General features: G+C 37.8%; 1 protein-coding gene across 17 annotated transcripts in view; it reads right to left on the reverse strand.

Moving 5' to 3' along the window:
* SMAD1 (SMAD family member 1) overlaps window positions 1-23,028 on the reverse strand; it is a 79,895-nt gene that overhangs the window by 40,704 nt on the left and 16,163 nt on the right. For 16 of the 17 annotated variants that reach the window (XM_023626119.2, XM_023626149.2, XM_005607767.4 and 13 more), the window contains 1 exon segment: window positions 2,783-3,364. In XM_023626119.2, the coding sequence (XP_023481887.1) occupies window positions 2,783-3,182 (400 nt within the window). In that variant the 5' untranslated portion in view covers window positions 3,183-3,364. 17 annotated transcript variants of the gene reach the window in all.

Below are 23,028 nucleotides of genomic sequence, written 5' to 3' on the forward strand. Positions count from 1 at the left end.
TCTCTAGAGATCTCAACAAGGGACCAGCAGAAAACACCAAGTTTGTGAGCCCTCACCGTCTGATGGTTGAGCTGCTCAGCTGGTCTTTGGAATAATTTATCTGAGGTAATATAGTTCCACAGTTCAAAGTAATTCAGTGTTGAGCTATGTATCTGCAGCTTAGAACTCCAGACCCCTTTTTCCCTATTTCACAGAAACAACAACCAGCTGTGTTCCATGCTGCATTACAGAGGGCAAATGTCTACTCGACTGTGGGAGAGTGAGGGGCTGAGGCCCCCTTGAGCTCTGATTTAGTGGGGCTTCTCCCCTCGAGATGCAGGGGCAGCTTCACAGTGGTTTCTGGAAAAAATCCATGTGTTCTTATTCCCACATCAGCCACTTCATAATATGAAAAATATAAGTAAAATCCTGGTATGTTCAAATTCAACAGATCTTGGCCTCAGCCTCAAAGTTTTTTAGAACTGTTCTATGCACGGCTCATCAGATTCTTGGCTAAAGGGGAGGATGAAATGACATACGTGGAAGCTCCAAATGTCTTATTTTAGCTGGTTCTCCACCTCCTCCCTATCAAACCTTTTACATGTAAGTTATTAAGAGTAACAAAATCATTTCAGTATTAACTTTTTAAAAAACTTCTCATCTTGTGTCAGTAACAGCAATGAAATGAACAAAGAAGGGAAGACGATAGTCAAAGGGTATAGACCGAAAACTCAGCTCTAAAAAATGGACAAATGACCATACAGAGAAATTAAAATTAGTATTTTCATTTAACAGCAAAAATTTACTCAACTGTGCTAGCTGCTAAAAGCTGAGATGTTAATAATACACATGGCTGGGGGGTGGGGTGGGGGGGCAGAGAAAATACATCCACCGTGTTTTCTAAATAGTGAATCTTAGTTGTCTGGCACACAGGTCGCTTAATTTATCGGGATCTCAGTCTCGTTGCTTGTGAAGTCGGATTAGAATCTTCCCTACATACCTCTTAAAATTATCATAAGGATCAAAAAAACACATACCTAGATAATCTTGTTTGTACGTATTACTTATACACTACTTTTTATTCTCTGAAACTCTTAGCTCCATCTCAATTTCAGGCTAAAAGAAGACCACGTATCTCTTGTTGAGTTGTTTTTTCTTTAAATTTACATCATAGCAGGGATAACAAGCAGTAAAGAATATCTATATTAGAATAAGGAGAATTTAGCAAAGTTGCTGGAAAAAAAGCAAGCGCAGTCCTAGCCAAGAACAACTGTAACAAAGTGTAACTTTAAAAAGGATACAATAAAAACCAAACCGTTATCTAGTAATAAATCTAACAAAAGATGTACAAGAATTTTATGGAGGAAACTTAAAGAAAAAGACCTAAATAAATTTAGAAAAATATTATGCACTAGAGCATAACTATGTCAATCCTCTGCCAAATGAAATCAATGAAATCCCAATAAAATCTCCAGAGGATTTTTCACAGAACTTGACAAGGTAATCCTAAAGTATATAATATAGAAATCACAAAAACATAATGTTGAATGAATATAACAAGTTGTAGGATACTCCAATATCATTATATAATACTTTTAAACATACAAAATATCACATATTGTCATAGATTCATATATATGTAATAATAGTATAAAAGCGTGCATGAGAATGATAAACATCAAATTCTAATCATCAAATTCAGAAGAGTAGTTACTGAAGGCAACTGGATCGGAGAGACAGAAGCTAGAGTTTCAGTTTTACTTGAAATCTTTGATTTCTTAAACTGGGCGGTGGATACAAAGATGTATTATATTATTCCCTGGTCTTTAAACTCTTTCTGTATGTCTTAAATATTCTTAGAAAACCCATAATGCCTTTTATCTGAGAACCATGTTACTACATGATCTAACTTAGTAGTTCCCAAACCCCAATAGCTACATCAGCACCACTTGAAGTACTTGTTAAAAACACAGGGACTGGGCGATGCCAGAATCAGAAGTTCTGGGAGGGGAGCCATGCGATTCTAACGCCCAGCCTCACTGGAACCCTTGTAACCAGTAGCTATTAATAAGTAATCTATCAACAAAATTGGTTCCAAACTGAGAATGAGATATTTAAGTGCTTAACATTGCCTAATCACTTTCCAACTGGTGCAACTGTCTAAAATGTGGATTTTAATCTGAGGGCAAAACCATACAAATTTTAAAGTATATCCTTTACTATACTTCCCCCCAAAACGTCATACATGTCAAAACTAGGAGTATCTAATAAAGCAATAGTATGAAATGATTCCATGGCAGAACATAATTCCTTCAGACCCTCCAGAGGGAATAACACGCCACAGCAAAATTCCACCAGAGATGATAAAAGGTGCTATTGTTAAGGACAAAGTGGTACAGGTCACTGGCAAGTGCCCTCAAGATGTATTTCCCTGAAGTATGTGGATGACAACACCATGCTTCTTTCCTTTCCTAATTTTCTTCCCTTGAAATAAAATCTTAGCTAAATTTGTCTAAAGAAATGCACAGAACCAATGGGAAACACAAAAACTAAATATAGAAAGAAAATAATTTGTTACAACTTAGAGGTATCAGCACCACTATGACAATCTTCATAGCCCTGCTCCTAAGAAATACAGTTAACTACAGAGGACTAAGTTGTTAGAACACTCAAGGGCTGAGAAACCTATGCTATTTCCCCCTAATTATTTAAAAATTACAACTAAAAACATGGAAAGGGACTATTTTGATATCTTACACAACTAGAATCTGCTCAATGCATCAATATAAAAGGACTCACTTACCAGGGCTTTCTACCCGCTTATAGTGGTAAGGATTGATGCACACCTCCTTCTGCTTGGAACCAAAAGGGAACTCACAGCATTCCAGTGGTTTTAGTTCATGGTGGCTCTGAAGGTCAGGCCAGCGCCAAACCCGGCAGTAGATGACGTGAGGCAGCCCCTTCCGGTGGGAAACCTGCAGCCTGCCGTCCAGAGAGCGGGGAATGGTGACACAGTTACTCGGCTGCCCCGGGCAGCTCAAGGCCTTTTCCAGTTCCTCCATGGCACCTTTCTTTTTCTTCAGTTTTTTCACCAAAGCATCAACAGCTTTCTCTGCCCATTTTTCTTCTTCATCACCCTGTTTCCACCCAAGAAGTCTCTTCACAGCTGGACTTGTGAAGGAAAATAAACTTGTCACGTTCATAATGACTGCACTGGTTAGAGAATCTTTGTATTTGGTAAAATAAAGGAGTCTCCGAATGCAAAGGACAATGGAACAGACTTCACTCTATTTACGTAGGGTTCTCCTTAGCTCCTTAGTTTTGAGGTCCTGAAGAGTAGAAACTACCATTCCTAGTGTTTCAAAAAGTAAGCCAAGGTCAGCACCTAGAAGAGAAAAAAGGGAAAAAATCTTTTAAATCATCTGTACCACAAAACCACAATTTATTAAACAATTACTATGGGCCAGGAACTATTTTAAGTGCTTTTATGTATTACAGTTGCTATGGAGAGAATTATGACCCCCCTAAAACTCAAGTTGAAGTCCCAACCCCCAAGGTGACTGTATTTGGAGATGGTGCCTCTAAGGAAGTAATTAAAGTTAAATGAGATCATGAGGGTGGGGTCATAATCTGATAGGATTGGTGGCTTTATAAGAAGAGGAAGAAAGGTTTCTTTCTCCCTATGAGCACACACTGAGGAAAGGCCAGGTGAGGACACAGAGAGAAGGCAGCCATCTGCAAGCCTGGAAAAGAGCTCTTGGCAGAAACCGAATTGGCTGGAACCTTGATCTTGGACTTTCCAGCCTCCAGAACTGTGAGACATATTTTCTTGTTTAACCTACCCAATCTATGATATTTTGTAACTGCAGTCCAAGCAAACTAATACATAGTATTTAGTCCTTTAAATAATCCTTTCAGCTAAGGTAATATAATCATTGCCATTTTACAGACAAACGAACTGAGACATGGTTTAATAATGTTACTGTTTACATGAATTCTGAGATAGAAACAATAGACACCTTGGCACACAAAAAAATCCAAGTTCTTGACAGATATATAATTTTTCACATTTAGATTCAGAGGCTCTAAAAATATATTTCAAGATATACCTCAATCAACAAAAACTGAAAACAACAAGAAAAAAATACTATAGTCTTAACATCTGTTTTTGGTTTGTTCCTCAAGTATCTCTCATGCTAAAAAAGGTAGTTATATTTCTACTACACAAACGTAGCAACATTTTAGGGTATTTACTCAGTAAACAAGCCTGTGCCTATGGGCTACAGGGCAAGTAAGGTAGGAAATTTATTTCTCACTTTTTCAAATTTGCTTTTTATTTGACATGAGAGGAATGAAGCACATGAACACATCCTGTACCAAATTCTTTAGTCAAGCTGTCTCATTTAAACCTAGTTACTCTTCACCAAATGAAAATACAAAAGGTGAAAAAGATTTAAAGAGGATAACTTTGCATACACCCCAGCTAAAATACAGCAGCATGTATCAAACCAACCTCCTCTCAAAAATAACTATGAAAACTGAATAAAACACAAAAAAAATAAAAAAGAAAACCAACAGCCCAGCTTTTTAAAGGAATCAAAGAGCAACCAAGATACTTAGGACATGAGGGGCCAAGATGATGAAGAGAAGGGAAAAGCAATGGAGTGAGCTGAACATTCTTCACTGCTTTTCTTCTCAAGGCATCTGCCAATGCCTAAGCTATAAGAAGCAAGAGACCTAGCAGCCAAGAAGAAAGATGATAAAGAATGAAGCAGAGACTTCAGCAGTCTCATAGCGTTGAAACAAAAAAACTGGAGTTGAGGGCCTGCTGAAAAAGAGGTTCTGGTAAATACACAAGGCTTTCAGTTGAGACCCCTCAAGGGATATGACCTAGTGTAAGGACAAAAATGAAAAGGACCAGTTTTAATACTGAAACACAGCCTACAATCATCTTAATACTAGACTGAATCAAGGTGATGGGAGAAGAGGAGAAAACACTGTGACAGAGGCAGTATTTATAGATACTGACCAAAGACTTTCAAAACTGACAAGAGACATCTAGCCACAGATTCATGAAGCCCTATAAGTCCCAAGGAGGATAAATACAAAGAAGTCCACAAGTTCTGATGTGTCATAGCACAGTAAAATTGCTGTAAACCTAAGACAAAAATCTTTAGAAAGACACATTACTCTCAAGTAAGTACAATAAGGCTGAGAGCTGACATTTCAACAGAAACAATGGAAATAAAAAGACAATGAAATGACATCTCTAACATGCCAAATGTCAACAAATAGCTGATAACTTAAAATTCTATACTTAGTGGAAAGATGATGCAGAAATGATTGTGAAACAAAGATACTTTCCAACAAAGAAAATCTGACAGAATTGACTTCTCTCAGATTCATTAGGCAGAAGGAAAAAGATCCACAAAGAAGCAAGGAACTGCAGGAAAGAATGAAGAGCTCCACAAGGGTAAATAAAGGTAAGTCTAAACGAATACTGACTTAATGAAACAATAATAGGAATCTCTTGTGGTGTTCAAAATACAAAGTTAAAGCACATGACAAAAAAAGCAGAAAGGGGTAAGTGACACTAATTTTCTAAAGTCCCTGTATTACCCAGGCTGTGGTAAAGCATTAAATTATTATTCATATAATACATTTTGAAGTTATGTCATAATAAAGCAACCAAGGAAAGAATAATTTAAAAACTATAAAAAGGGAATAAAGGAGTTAAAAAACATGGAATTATTATTTTTAAAAGTATAATTAATCCAAAGAATATGAGAAAAAAGCAGCAAATAATAGATAAGACAAATAGAAAACGGTGAGATTTAGACCTAATCCCAGAAGTATCAGCAATTACTTAACTATAAACAAATTAAATATGCAAATAAAAGACAGGAGTAGGGATAGGGAGCAGCACTTAACTATATTGTACTTACAAAAAACATACATTAAATATAAGGACAGAGAAGGCTGAAAGAAAAATGATGGAAAAAGATACATTATGAATATTCTAACCCAAAAAGCTGCCCCAGCTATCAGGCAAAATAGACTTTAAAATAAGAAGCATCACCAGAAATTAAAAAGAAAAAGAGGAATGTTTCATAATGTTGAGTTGATCCACCATGCATCCGTCACAATCCCCACCATGAATATATCACAATCCCAAATTTTTTGGCAAGTAATAACAGTCTCAAAATACATAAAGCAGATTCTCTGAGCTGCCCTCGATGCCCAGCACATGCCAGCCCATCATCTCCCTGCTTGTTGGTTCACAACCTCAGGAGTTCCCTGGGTGAAACTAGAAACTGGCCCCAGTACACTGAGGGCAAGGGGAGATCAAAGAAATGGACTCCAGACTGATATTGTCACTGGTCACCAATTAGAAGAAATTTCTGTGATTGTCTGAATTTGTATGTCTAGTTTCTCAGGAGGAGTGATGTCAGTAACATGGCGGAGTGAGCGCTTCCCTTAGACTCTCCCCTCGAAGATACAACAAAAAGGACATTCATATACCAACAGAGAACATTCACACAACACAAAAGACATGTGAGAGACCCACACAGCCATACGCCCGAAGATGGACATGCTGGACCCCCAGGAGGAAGTGGAAGGAGGTAAGGGGTTCTCCTCTCCTTCTCCAATGGCAGTGACCCTGGGACTGCACACAGCTCTGAGAGGAGCAGAGGGAGGGGGGTGGCTCTCCGCAGGAACACCTTCACTCTCCAAGTTCCCTCAAACCCCATGGGAAAGCCCCATACATAGGCGGCTAAGCTATTGCCAGGTTGTCTTCATCAAGCCAGCACCCCAGGAGAGCAGAAAGTGAGGGCAGAATGAGAAGCCCCAAGGAGCGTGCATGTGAAAGAAAGCGTCCCTCCCCCTGCCTAGCACTCCAGCTCAGCCTGTCAGCCAGAGAACCTGCACATATGATAGAAAAGCAGCAGCTATGAGCAAGGGAGCCATGGATTGTGGCAGGCTCAGAATGCACAGCGCCCACCCTAGTGGCGGCAGGTGGAAGCTGCAACCAGATACTATCACTATACAGAGGCACAAATCCATGCTATCAAACAGGATAAAAAATATATTAATACTCCAGACCAGAAGGAAAACAAGAACCCTGAAATCAATGCTGAAGGCACAGGAACTTATAATCTAAATGACAAAGAATTCAAAATAGCTATCATAAAAAAATTCGACGACTTACCAGAAAATACAGATAGATGGTTCAATGAAATCAGAAACTTCTTCACAAAAGAAAATGAAACTATAAAGAAAAACCAATCAGAAATGTTGGAGATAAAAAAACAATGGATGAGATAAAGAAAAATCTGGAATCCCTGAATAACAGAGCTGATTTACGGAGGACAGAATTAGCAGCTTGGAGGACAGAAATACAGAAATGCTTCAAATGGAGGAGGAGAGAGAACTATGACTAAAAAGAAATGAAGAAGTTCTTTGAGAAATATCCAACTCAATTAGGAAATGTAACCTAAGGATTACAGGTATGCCAAAAGGAGAAGAGAAGAATGGAACAGAAAGTCTGTTCAAAGAAATAATAGCTGAGAACTTTCCAAACCTGGGAAAGGAGCTGGAAATACAAGTGAAAGAAACTATTAGAACTCCTAATTAATTATATCAATGTCAAAAGACCTTCTCCAAGGTATATAGCAGTAAAGCTGGTAAAAGTGAATGACAAAGAAAAAATATTAAAAGCAGCAAGGCAGAAGAAAGTAACTTACAAAGGAACTCCTATCAGGCTTTCCGGGGATTTCTCAGCAAAAACCTTACAGGCTAGGAGAAAGTGGAATGATAGCTTCAAAATTCTGAAAGACAAAACCTTTCAGCCAAGAATACTCTATCCAGCAAAAGTATCCTTCAGATATGATGGAGAAATAAAAATTTTTCCAGATAAACAAAATCTAAGGGAGTTCATCACAAGACCTCCCCCCTCCCCAAGAAATGCTCAAGAAGGCCCTCACACCTGGAAAAAAAAAAAGAAAAGAAAAAGAGAGGGGTTATAAAGCCCTGAGCAAATAGATAAACAGGTAGACAAATCAGAAAATTGCAGCTCTCTATCAGAACAGGTTAGGAAACACTTATAAAATTAAAGATAAAGGGAAGGAAAACATCAAAAAATAAATATAATCCTGTCACTTTAACTACAAACTCACAACACAAGATGGAATAAGTTGTGACAAGAGTAACTAAAAAGGGGAAGAGAAAAGGGATGGAATTGGCTTAGTCTAAGAAAATAAGAGGCTATCAGAAAGCGCATTATCGCATCTATGAGATTTTTTATACAACTCTCATGGTAACCACTAAACAAATACTCAGAACAGAGACACAAATAATAAACAAAGAGAAAACTAAGAAAACCATCATAGTGAACTACCAAACTGAACTGGTAGTCTGGGATGAGAAAAAAGGGAAAGGCAGAAGCAGCAGAAAACAAGTGATAAAATGGCAATATTAAGACACCATATATCAACAATCACTCTAAATGTAAATAGATTGAATTCTCCAATCAAAAGACACAGAGTGGTAGGATGGATTAAAAAACAAAATGCAACAATATGCTGTCCCCAGGAAACACATCTCAGCTCTAATGACAGACACAGGCTCAGAATGAAGGGATGGAAGATGATACTCCAAGCCAATGGCAAACGAAAGCAAGTGTTATCATACTTATATCAGACAAAGTAGACTTCAAGACAAAACAGGTAATGAAAGACAAAGAAGGGCAGTACATTATGATAAAAGGGACATTCCACAAAGAAGACATAAAATTTACAAATATATATGAACCCAACACAGGAGCACCGAAGTACATAAAGCGACAATTAACGAACCTAAAAGGAGGTGTTAACAACAACACACTAACAGTTGTGGACCTCAACACCCCACTTATGTCAATGGATAGATCATCTAGACAGAACGTCAACAAGGAAATAGTGAATTTAAATGAAAAACTAGACAAGATGGACTTAATAGATGTAGATAGAACACTCCATCCAAAAACAGCAGAAAGCACATTCTTCTCAAGTGCGCATAGAGCATTTTCAAGGATAGACCAAATGTTGGGGAAAAGGCAAGCTTCTATAAATTTAAGAAGATAGAAATCATATCAAGCACCTTTTCCAACCATAATGCTATGAATTAGAAATCGATTACAAGAAAAAGCTGGGGAAGGGACAAAAGTGTGGAGACTAAACAACATGCTGCCAAACAACCAATGGATCACTGAAGAAATTAAAGGAGAAATAAAAAAATATCTGGAGACAAATGAGAATGAAAATACACCATACCAACTCATACGGGATGCAGCAAAAGCAGTCCTAAGAGGGAAATTCTTAGCGATATAGGCCCACCTTAACAAACAAGAAAAATCTCAAATAAGCAATCTTAAACTACACCTAACAGAATTAGAAAAAAAAAAAAACCCTAAACTCAGCAGAAGGAGGAAAATAATAAAAATTAGAGTAGAAATAAATGAAACTGAAACAAACAAACAACAGTGGAAAGGATCAATAAAACAAAGAGCTAGTTCTTTGAGAAGATAAACAAAAATGACAAACCCTTAGCCAGACTCATTAAGAAAAAAAGAGAGAAGGCTAAAATAAAATTAGAAATGAAAGAGGAGAAATTACAACAGATACCACAGACATACAAAGGACCGTAAGAGAATACTTTGAAAAACTACATGCCAACAAATTGGACAATCTAGAAGAAATGGATAAATTCTTAGACTCATACAACCTGCCAAAATTGAACCAAGAAGAAATAGAGAACCTGAATAAACCAATCACAAGAGATTAAAATAGTAATCTGAAGTCTCCCAAAAAATCAAAGTCCAGGACTATATGGCTTCTCTGGAGAATTCTACCAAACATTCAAAGATTTAATACCTGTCCTTCTCAAACTATTCCAAAAAACTGAGGAAGAGAGAACACCTCCTAACTCATTCTACGAGGCCAACATCAGCCTGATACCAAAGACAGACGAGGAAAACACAAACAAGAAAAACTACAGGCCAATATTGCTAATGAACATAGATGGGAAAATCCTCAGCAAAATATTGGCAAACCGAATACAGCAATACATTAAAAAGATCATACACCATGATCAAGTAGAATTTATACCAGGGACACAGGGATGGTTCAACATCCTCAAATCAGTCAACGTAATATACCACATTAACAAAACGAGAAATAAAACCACATGATCATCTCAATAGACCCAGAGAAAGCATTTGACAAGATCCAACATCCATTTATGATAAAAACTCTTGCTAATATGGGTACAGAAGGAAACCACCTCAACATAATAAAGGCCATATATGACAAACCCACAGCCAACATCATACTCAATGGGGAAAAACCTGAAAGCATCCCTCTGAGAACAGGAACAAGACAAGGGTGCCCACTATCACCACTCTTATTCAACTTAGTACTGGAGGTTTGGGTCAGAGGAATTAGGCGAGAAAAAGAAAGAAAAGGAATCCAAATAGGCAATGAAGAAGTGAAACTCTTGCTGTTTGCAGATGACATGATTTTATATATAGAAAACCCTAGAGAATCCTTCAGAAATTATTAGAAATAATCAACAACTACAGCAAAGTTGCAGGGTACAAAATCAACTTACAAAAATCAGTTGCATTTCTATACTCTAATGACAAACTAACAGAAAGAGAACTCAAGAATACAATCCCATTTACAATCTCAACAAAAAGAATAAAATGTCTAGGAATAAATTTAACCAAGGAGGTGAAAGACCTATACAGTGAAAACCATGAGACAGTACTGAAAGAAAGTGCTAACAAAGAAATGGCAAGATATCCCATGCACCTGGACTGGAAGAATAAATATAGTTAAAATGTCCATACTACCTAAAGCAATCTACAGATTCAATGCAATCCCAATCAGAATCCCAATGACATTCTTCACAGAAATAGAATAAAGAATCCTAAAATTCATATGGGGCAACGAAAGACCCTAAATTGCTAAAGCAATACTGAGAAAAAAGAACGAAGCTGGAGGCATCACAGTCTCTGACTTCAAAACATACTACCAAAGCTATAGTAATCAAAACAGCATCGTACTGGTACAAAAACAGGTGCGCACATCAATGAAACAGAATTGAAAGTCCAGAAATAAAAGCACACATCTACGGATAGCTAATTTTCCACAAAGGAGCTAAGAACATATCATGGAGACAGGAAAGTCTCTTCAATAAACGGTGTTGGGATAACTGGACAGCCACATGCAAAAGAATGAAAGTAGACTATTATCTTTTGCCATACACAAAAGTTAACTCGAAGTGGGTCAAAGGCTTGAAGGTAAGACCTGAAACTGTAAAATTCCTAGAAGAAAATAAAGGCAGTACACTCTTTGACACCCGTCTTAGCAGCATCTTTTCAAACACCAAGTCTACTTGGACAAGGGAAAGAAAAGAAAAAATAAACAAGTGGGACTTGATCAGACTAAAGAGTTTCTGCAAGGCAAAGGAAACCAGGATCAAAATGAAAAGACAACCCACCAACTGGGAGAAAGTATTTACAAATCATATATCTGACAAGGGGTTAATCTCCAAAATATACAAAGAACTCACACAACTGAACTACAAAAAAACAAACAACAAGATCAAAAAATGGGCAGAGGATATGAACTGACATTTCTCCAAAGAAGATACACACATGGCAAATAGGCATATGAAAAGATGTTCAACATCACTAATCATCAGGGAAATGCAAAACAAAACTACAATAAGATAACACCTTACACCTGTTAGAATGGCTATAATCAACAAGACAAAAAGATAACAAATGTTGGAGAGGAGGTGGAGAAAAGGGAACCCTCATTACACTGCTGGTGAGAATGCAAACTGGTGCAGCCACTATGGAAAACAATATGGAGATTTCTCAAAAAATTAAAAATAGAAATACCGTATGACCCAGCTATGCCACTACTGGCTATTTATCCAAAGAACTTGAAATCAACAATTCAAAGAGACTTATGCACCCTTATGTTCATAGCAGCATTATTCACAATAGCCAAGATGTGGAAGCAACCCAAGTGCCCATCAACTGATGACTGGATAAAGACGACGTGGTCTATATGTATACAGTGGACTACCACTCAGCCATAAAAAGACAAAATCGTCCCACTTGGAATAACATGGATGGACCCTGAGGGTATTACGTTAACGAAATAAGCCAGACAGAGAAAGACAAACACTGTATGATCTCACTCGTATGTGGAAGATAAACTAACACACAGACAAAGAGAACAGTTCAGTGGTTACCAGAAGGGATGGGGGTTGGGAGGTGGGCACAAGGGGTGAATGGACACATTTATATGGTGACTGACAAATAATAATGTACAAGTGAAATTTCACAATGTTAAACTATTATGACCTCAATAAAAAAAAAATACATAAAGCAGAAACTAACAATTAAAATGGCAAACCCAGAATCTTAGTGGGAGATTAATACAATAACTAATAAAACAAAAACCAATACATACATAAAATTAATAACATGCTTAAAAACTTGATCCAATTCATGTACCTAGATGACTGTAGCCAACAACTGCAGAATCACTAACACTTTGTTTATTATACTCATGTAATACTTAGCCAAAGTGACCATATAGCCAGCCATAAAGCAAATCTCTACATGTATCAAAACCATACAGAATAAGTCCTTTAGTCATAGTATAACTAAGAAATCAATAACAAAAATATTATTATTGAAAACAGTTATCCTTTTCAACAACTCGTGGATCAAAGAAGAAACGACAGTGGAAATTAGAAAACATTTTTAACTTAATGATTATAAAAATTTGACACATCAAAACCTGTAGGACGTGGCTCAAGCTTTGCTTAGAGGGAAATTTATAGTCTTAAATACATATATTAGAAGAGAAAAAAAGCTGAAAACTAATGTTCTATGTATCTACCACAAAGAAAAAAAAATAGGAAAAGTAAATCCAAAGAAGCTATAGGACATAAGAGCAGAAATTTAAAAAAAAAAAAAAGCATACTAGAGAAAAACCTATAAAATCCAAGATGGTTACTTGAAAATACTAATAAAATTGGATAAACCTCTAGCAAAACTGATCAATAAAAGGCACAAATTACCAATAACAGGGATAAAAAGGGAAAATCATCACTGATCTTCAGAAATTAGAAAGATAATGATTATGTAGAGCTGTCGGGCACATTGTGCACGTCTACAGCTACCACGTGGTGGTCTGCTCATCTGTCTTCCTCACCCCGTGAAACGACAGGAGCCCAATCCTCCTGTCCCCCGTCTCTGGAGCCCTATACTGTACCTGGCACACAGCACATCCTCAACAAATGTTTAATCAATGACTTAGCTCCCGGAAGAAGCGCGAAGGCCAAGAGTGGGGCTTCAACTTTACTCAATTAAATATGAATAAACATAAATATTATTCAATAGCCTGTAAGGGATTAGTTGTTCCCTTTTCTACAGTAAAGAGTTTTATCCAAATCTACCTTTTTCTTTTGAAGTTGGTATTATTTTCATTTAACAGAAAAGGAAAGAGAAAACAAAACTATGCTATCATCGTGTCACACTTGGTCAGAGTGTACCTAGTGAAATAATCATTGACTTTTACTAAAGGTTAGTTGTACAAAGGAACAAGACAGACAACTTCTTTCTAGTCCTCTAGAAACAATTTACAAAGGGAATATATTTCTTCTTATTCTATATATTCTTTTCTTCTACTCCAGAAACTGCTTTTTTATATTTTAGCCAATAATTTTCAATAGAGGGGGTGAGTTTATATCAAAATCACTTGGGGCTATTTCAAACTGTTCACTGCTGGGTTAGTTATGGAAGGAAAGTGTGTTGGGGAGGGGGCGGGGTGTGAGATTCAGAACCACCATTTCAGACCTTTAACTATTCAAATTGACATTCAATCAACAAAGCCATCCTGAGCGCCCTGCACTGTGCTATACACAGGGGACAGAGACAAAGATGTCTACAGCCTGAAGGAACTCACAGTCCAACGGAAGAGCCAGTGTGTGAACTAACTCTCACTGGGGCAAACTGGGTTCCCTGCATGGTACTAAAGGGTGGCACTGAGAAGTCTCCAGCCATCTCCGAGGCCTCAGCCAGGAGGAAGGAGTGACTGCACCAAGGTCGGCCGTGAGCTTGAAGAGGAGGCCCGGGTACTGTGCATTTGCCCACCACGAACTAACTATAACACCGCGCGATAAAAAGCTCTAACGGGTATAAACAACAGTATATAAAAGCAGAAAAGGAGAGAACATTCAATTCTAGGGATTTCAGGAAGTTTTGCCAAAGAGGAAACACAGACAGACCTTAAAGGATTAGCAGAATTTTGTGAAACAATAGAGCTAACATGGAGTGATCATTACATGACAGACACCATTCCAAGCACTTTCCATCTATTAGCTAGTTTAATCTTTGCAACAAACCCTCCAAAGTAAACACTATCATTTTCCTCATTCTACAGGTAAGGAAAACGAAATACAGAAAAGTTAAATAACTTTTCCAGAGTTTACATACACAGTTGTAATTGGCAGAGCCAGGATTTGAACTCATGTTGTCTGGCTCTAGAGCCTCAATTTTTTTAACCTCTTTTCTACATTGCTACTTCTAACAGACACATAATAGAAACGCTAGGGTTCAGGGCGGTTGGAGACAATACAAGGCCGGTAACAAGTTCAGGGGCGAGATGGAAGGGCCTGTGACAGATCTTATCCTGTGGTCAAGGGGAAGGTTTCAAATCATGATTAGATCTAAGTTTCAGAAAGACAGCTAAGGCGATATCCTCAATACAGGAAGACCTCTCCATTCAGAGAACGAAAAACAAAACAGAAGACACTACTGCCCCCAAACACTGCAGGGGCCAGTGCGAGGACGAATGTCCCGACGCCCCTCACAAAAATTAAGGTGACAAGATCACAAACCTTTGCACAGAAATGGGCACAGATGAAACAAAACGCAGGCTGGTGACTAATTTCTGCCTACTTGTGCTACGCAGTTTTTAACATACGAGTCACTTACCTCCCATCAGGAACTCAAGTCCATGATGCTATGGCCTTGGCAAGACAAGTCATTTTTTTCTGCCCCTTTTTGTACTTCCTTCTTTAGTTTATGTCAAAAGCTAAGTGGCCTTATCAGTTTAAAGTGCAAAATAAAAACATGAGTCAGCAAACAGAGATTTCCTTCCCTCTTCTGCAAATACAAACATTTCACATTGACCAAAAAAAAGCATCCGTCTGGGAGAGAATCCCCAGAAGCTTTCAAAATACTGAGATGTTTGTTTCAGCAACTTCTCTTTTAGAAACTTACTCTACGGAAATACTCCGAACTAGAAAGGTAAAAAGTTTCTGCACAAAGATTTTCATCAGAGAATTATTTATTATAGGGAAAAAAAGAAATATCTGTTAATCGGAAAATAGTTACATAAACTATAGTACAATCCACTCAGCAGTATATTATATAGCCCTTAAAAATTATATTCATAAAAACTATGTAATAACTTGGGAAAAAACCTTAAGCAGAACATAAAATGGTATACACAGCATGAACAACTACATAAATATACCAAAATATTAATAGTGGCTAGATTTGGAAGGCGAGTAAGGTAGCGAGTAATCTCTCTCTCTCCCACTTTTCTCAACTTTTCAAACATTCTTTAATGAAAAACTTTAACTTTTGAATTTTTAAAAAGCCACTATATGCAGATATTTTCTAATTACAAAAAAACAAAAGTCAATTTCATGAGCTCAAGACCCATACAAATTCTACTTACAAGTCAGGTTGGACTTATGGCAAGATCCGATTTCAGAAGCAATAAAAGTGCAATTTAAAACAGGGTTCTAAATTCAGAACCTTTCCCTACGGAATCTCCCTGATGGAAGGGATGTCTATTAGCACTGCCAGAAGCCAAATGAGAAAAATTCTCTTATAATACTCCTTTTGCCAGGCTATTTAATTTTGCAACTTATATGGTATTCCTTAATGGTAAAAGGAAAAAGCAAAAAATTTTAAAATACCTTTAACTGCTTTATATTTAAAGGAAACCTAATTAGCCAATTGCACAACAATAGGCATTTTTCTTTATCTTGGCCTTTGCTAGATTAGTAAAGAAACACGTAATTATCCAACTGTGTGAACAGCAACAAAGTACACTCTCTGCCATTCAACACCTTTCAGATCCCAAATTCCCACAGAAAGTTTTAAAAGAAAATTATTCTAATTTGTATCTGAAGATACAATAAAAAAGAGGGGAGAGCAGGGTTACACACCAAGCATCTTCAATAAAAGGAGGAGGGGGGCAGAGAAAGGTAACCACCATATGCCCTCCTTAGCTCCAGACTAGCACTGTTTTACAATTCTTGCACTGGCACGGAATTCAATGAACTAGACAAATTATCCCACGAAATACTGAGGGAATAATTAAATCATTCAATAAAATAAACTTAAAAGTATATGCTCCAAAAAGTAACTGGGGGGAGGAAAAAAACACTCCTTGTACCTTAAAAAAAAGTAACTGACAGAAGATAAACAGTCTATTGTCAATGAAGCAAGCAACTCCCTTTTTTTTTCCCATTTCTTGTTCTTTGGTTCATTAACTCTAATGGTAAAACATCATGGCATGAAGATCAAAAGAATCAAGGAACTAAAAGCACAGGGTATTGATTAACTTCACTTTGAAACTGTTTAATAGTTGGATAAGTTGTTTAAGAAAAAGAACTTGACAAAAATTATCTTTCTATAAAAATGTTTGATCCATTTTCCTGGGAAACAAGTATTTTCAAGTAACTAAACTGTGTGCAAATTTTCTGACTTACAACACTAGCTTTCTTCTGAAACAGATGATCTTGTGAAAAAACAGAAAAAGTAAAACCTAGCTCCCAAAAAAGAGCTAACAGTGGGGCTTCTGACAAATCGTAAGTAAACTGTACGATTTTTGTAACTTAGTAGTTTTTGCATCTAAAACATTTCACCATATACCTCGCTAAAATGCCATGGAGGTGTAAAATACCTCAGAGATGTGTTGTATAAAGTGATTGGTGGTGACATTAATTATTACCATGGAAAGGTATGTGTCACCTATCCTAACATCCAATTTTAGATAGGATTCAAGCCTGATGAGAACTCTTGCCTTCTCTGAGATGTTTAGCTAAATTAAGAAATCAAAAAGGGTCAAAAAGTGAACACGCTAGGGGATCTGTAATGTAACTTTTCATTACTCCAAATGGACTATTTTTTTTAACCTGCTTGATTTCATTTAGGCACCCTAGGCAACTGGATACTCCTACCGAAGGCAGAACTGTCAAACAGATCATGATTCCCAAGGAGGATAAAACAAAGATACCCTAAAAATTCCTGACACTCTTAGAAACCACAGAATCACAGAAGACTAGACACTAAAGATTAGGGTTAAAAATGCTTAAAAAGATGAGGGCAGCAAAGAAAAATATTCAAGAGACTCAACGCCAGTAAATATTTTAAAACATGAAGAGCAATCCATCATTAAACCAAGAATTACAATGAGCTTTGTTGGTTAAGAGTAAGAAGGAGAATTCACAAAAAGGGGGGTGGGGGGAGATTATAACCATATTCATTAGATCTAAATAAAATTAGGCTACAGAATTAATCAAAAGTCCTGAAGAACTGGGAACTTCCAAACTTCTGATAAAGCTAAGGGTGACTTTTTACAGGAAGGCGACCTTCTGTAACCATGCCATGTATTACTAAACTTTTTATAAAAGTTAAGATTTTGCATGATAACTGGTTTTTAAACAAACAAGTGGAAGAGCAGACAACCCGCATACTGGCTGAGCAGGAGGGCTGGAGCAGAAGCGGCACATCCCCCCACACTTCCAGATGGAGAAACAATCCTGTGAACAGTACCCGTGAAAACCAGCATCGGAGACAAGTGGAGACAGTGCTCTGGAACAAGCGGAACACAACCATAAGTGGTACCAACTCCAAACAGTGCCTGATAAAAGGATTAAAGAGTATTTACTGTACAGCTCCTTAAGGAAAATGATACACCTTTATCTACTCTTAAGGCAGACAGGAAAGAAAAACAAGTTAAAATTTGCTACACAAGTATAAACGCCATTACAATGAACATAAAACCAGAGATTGGTTTTCTCTAGCTATTTCAGTCTCAGAAAATACCCCAAAGTAACAATGCTCTGTGATTTGGTTTCCACAAATAATCTGTTCAAATGTTTCTTTTCCCCAGTTACTCCAATTAGGAACTAACTTGGTTTGGGGCTATCTGTACTGGAGGAGAAACCCGGTGAAGAGCCTCTACACTTCTCCCCATTTTAAAATAGGAGTTAACCCTCAACTTTCAACATTTCTCAATTCCAAACGGGTCAGCGGTAGCTAAATAAAACTCACCACTAACTAAAATAAGGGAAAAAAAATCCCAGAACAAGAAGAAAGTGAGGATGGATAAAACCTCTCTCCACGGCTTTCATAGATTCAAAAGCACTTTTTAAACTGCCTACTTCACCGCTAGGAAGTTGGGCTAGAAGGAACTCTACTTTGATTGAGTCCTCAGAAAAAGAAAATGTATTTAAAAAAAAAACTTCCTATACAAGAAAGCAGTGTGAAGATCCTGGGGAGGTGACAGAAGAACTCTGCCTGCCTCAGATCAGAGCAGCCGCAGCCCTGCTGTCACAAACACCCAGCAGCCAGTTCCACCTCACCGAGCCTCTACTATTAAGCGCTGCTTTGACTACTTCCAAACGCTGCCCAACTTCCTAAATGTGTGATTGATGACAGACCAGCTGGTTTGTCATTTTTTCTTTTAAAATTTTTTTTTCAGAGATTAATTTTCCAAATCTGGGGAAACTGGGGGGTGAAGGTGGGAGAAAGACAAGTTCTTGAAAGTCTATTTTTAGTAACGCAATTATGCAGGTACTACTGCCTTTGAAACAGAGGCACTAACAGCCAGTCTTCCAATCTCTCAGGTGTGACTTAAGTGACATGCCAGCAAGAGCTGCAATCTCTCTCAATAGAGTGTTAAGTGAGTGGGGAATCTTAGGAATCAAAACGAAATGGAATAAAAGGAATATAACACGCAGACTTTGAATTCCAGTTTACTGCCGACCACTTGTGAGTTCACTGCAAGCTGTGACATTTCAGCCAAATGATTTCAAAAGTAGTGTCCCCTTGATGAAGACGAAGCAAGGAATTTATGAATGTCACAATTACATGAGTTTCCAAGGATGGATCTGTAGTTTATATATTTAGGCGTGTCAAGGATGCTATTCAATATATCTTCATTGTGTCAGAAAATTCTTCAAGACAAGAACTCTTTCTGGTTCTACACTGCATACACAAGTCCTTCCATCCTGACAAATCTAAGCAGCTTATGAGACAACTGGTCCATTTTTCTTACTCTCAGAGATTCTCTATAGAATAGTGAGCGTCAGTTCTGTTTGGTTTCATTAGATGACTACTGGTTTAGTTAAGAAGACTGAAGGCACTTAGTTTTCTTACTGTCCTCAATTTCAACAAACAAACTTGGTTATTTCTACATCTCCTTGCCACTTCCTCTAAAAGCACAACATTCCTTAATCCCACTGAATCTCCTTTTTCAAAATTCATGCTTGTAATGGAGAACTGTCCTTCAATATCTGGTGGCTTTTCAGAAACCCAGGTCCTAATTACCTGACCCTGACAAATTTCATCTGTCTTCACCTCACCTCAAAAAGTGTACGTCATTTGGCCTGCAAGTGCTCACTCTTCAAACACAGGAGACTGAAGACCAGAAGCATTTTAAAATTTAATTTTATTGACTACAAAATGAAAAAGTCTACAGTAGTTATCTTTCAGAAAAAAAATACTCCCTTTGAGTCACTGTTATCATAGAATAGCAATTTTACAGATTGCAAAGGATGCTAAATGTGCTAAATTTCTGTAAGTGCCAGTTACGAATGATTAATCATTAACAAATGAGCAAAATTATTTTAATAGAGCTCGTACCGCATGCAAGCTTTATACTAGTTGTTTTCACAAATAATTTTATTGACTCCTACAGCAATCCTTCAAGGTATATAGCATTATCTCAATTTTACTAACAAACCTGAGGGTCAGAGGTTAAGTAATTTTCTCAAGACCATTTTCCAGTAAGCATTAGATCTAAATTTTAAACCAGAACAGATACAAAAATCTATAAATCAGGTTAAAAAATAAGTAATTCAAACACCAGAATCACAGATAAAAACAGAATAGGCTAGAGGAGGAAAAAACTATCCCTTTTGTTAAAAAAAATCCTGCTGTATTTCAATTTGGGAACATAATTCTCTTGCTCCACTGATCTCACAGGTGCTGTTTATGACAACAAACACGCACATCTGTAGGGGTGAGCTGACACACACAAGGCAGGACAGCCTGAACCCTCTCCCTATATTTAGATCCTTCAGCTCAGCTCTTAATTGAATAATTTAATCAAGACCCTCTAGAAGGGAAACACATCCATATTCATCACAGGCATCAAAGGAAACATCTTTACAAGTTATATCCTTTTACAAACCCACATATGGTCTCACGCCATTCTCCCAATTGTTGAACTCCTCCTCTGGGAAGAGCATGGAATTTTATTTCTTTTTATCACTTGAAAAAATCACTTCCCTCCTAATTCAGTAAAACTGGGTGGAGGCCACTTCCTCCACAGGTGAGAGAAATAAAACTTGTTGATCTGTCATTGTCAGGAATTTTAAAGTTAACCATTTATTTTATGTACTTTCAAAATGGAAACAAAAGGCAAACTGAATCCAGAATAAGAAATCAGGGCACATTCTCCAGACTCTCAAATAGCAACCCCACCATTTTTCTGTCGTTTTAAGATGTTTAAATAAGGGAACAAGAGCCCTTTGCTTGGACCGGCAGCTTTCCACTTAGTAGCTGTACTTTTAAACAGACACCTCTCTGAGCCTCAATTTGCTTTTCCACAAAATTTTGACTCCACCACCTACCCCACTGGGTTGTTATGAGACTTAAATATGAATATGTAAAACTGATTTGAAAATTATACTGAAAAATCTAACACATTTTATTAACAGAGCAGTTTCACAAATAAAGCTAATTTTAATATTTTGTATATACACAAAAACAAAGTTTCTGTCTTAGTTTTTGTCTGTTCAGTGAAGTTCTAACTTTACACCAAAAACAAAGGAAAAGAAAATGATAGAAAGAAAAGCCGAGGGGCTGGCCCCATGGCCTAGTGGTTAAGTTCACGCTCTGCGCTTCACCAGCCCAGGGTTTCGCCGGTTCGGATCCTGGGTACAGACATGGCGCCACTCATCAGGCCATGCTGAGGTGGTGACCCACATGCCACAACCACAAGGACCCACAACTAAAATATACAACTATGTACTGGGGGGATTTGGGGAGAAAAAGCAGAGGGACAAAAAAAAAAGAAAAGCCGATCACCACCACAGTCATTCAATTCATTCGACAAACACCTATAATCTGTAAGACCCTATTCTAAGCACTGGGGACACAGCACTGAACAAAAGAGACAAAAACTGCATTTTTTAAAAGTCCATGCCTTCACGAGACCTGCATTCTGGTGGTGAGGGAAGGCCTCACCGAGGAGGTGATATTTGAACAGAAGCCTGAAGAGGTGAAGGACGGAGCCATGGGCTATCTGGGACAGCAAGTGCAAAGGTCATGAGGCAGGAATGCGCCTGAAACGTTCAAGAACAGCAAAGAGTCCAATGCAGCTGCAGTGGAGGGAGTGAGGGGAGAGCAGTGGGAGATGGGGTGGGAGAGGTGAGGGGAGCAGACACAGAAGGAACCTGCGGGGAGGTTAGAGCTCTCACTCTAAGTTGAGTCGGGCCCACCGGGAGACATGAGCAGAGTTGTAAGCCATGATCTCACTTCTGGTTTAACAGGCTTACTATGTTTTGCTGGGCTGAGAACAGACTGAAAGGATGGAAGCAGGAAGTAGCAGGAGTATGAAGGTGTAGGGAGACCCGTTAGGAAGGTATGGAAATTGTTACGGTTGGAGATGATGAAGGTTTGGATTGGCGTGGCAGAAGTGATCAGATTCTGGATATATTCTGACAGTATGGTCAAGAATAAATATACTTTATTGCTTAAGTAAATAAAATAACCATAAAATTGGAGAAATCTGTTTAATTTTTAGAAGCGCAAAATCCCGTATTATAGGACTGAGATTATCTGCAGTGGGGTCAAAGGTCAGTGGAGACACAGTCCAAGAATTACCACAGGAACAGTATGGAGGGAATAATAACAAGAAGCTACAAACTTGTAGGAATTAGGGCGAATGATGGGGAGTGAGGTAGTAAGTGACCAACAAGGAAGGAAAGTGAGTGACATAATCTGACACGACCTTCAAAGCTGGGTGTTTTCAGAGGATGGTGGGAGAATGGTCTGGAAGTGACAATGAAGAGGACCCACACTTCCAGCCCATCTGGTATGAGGGTAATGAGAGAAAACAGCCAGGACTTGAGAGCTACAAGGGAAGCAGCATCCTCGGATGAGCTTAATCTGTGTTCATGTTCCCAATAACCCAGATGTCTAATAATGGAATGATTAAATAAATTATAGTATGTCCGACAATCATGTAACTGTTAATAAAGAAAAAAAACCCAGACAGACTTTCATGTCTAACATGGAAAGAAAACCATACCATAATTGTTCAGTTAAAAAAAGGTGCAGAACAGTATATATAGCAGGATCCTATTTTAAAAACACAAATAGAGACAAAACCTGTACATGGATAATATATGTGCCTCTTTAAAGGCCTGGAAGGAAATAAACAACCCTGAACAAGTGGTCATCTTCAGGAGTGAGCTGGGGGGAGGGGAGTGCAAGCAAGCAGACCATTTTTACCTATAACCAACTACTGTTTTCAATTTTGAAACCCCAATAATAAAAATAAATAAAAACTGAAAGTAAGAGATTTATTCTACATGGCTCCAGAAGACGGTATTATGACCAAGACGTGGCAAGATTTATCTTTTTATAAAGGAAAAAATAATGGGAAGTGT

The sequence above is a fragment of the Equus caballus genome, chromosome 2 (assembly GCF_041296265.1).
Source record: "Equus caballus isolate H_3958 breed thoroughbred chromosome 2, TB-T2T, whole genome shotgun sequence".
Lineage (NCBI taxonomy): Eukaryota > Metazoa > Chordata > Mammalia > Perissodactyla > Equidae > Equus > Equus caballus.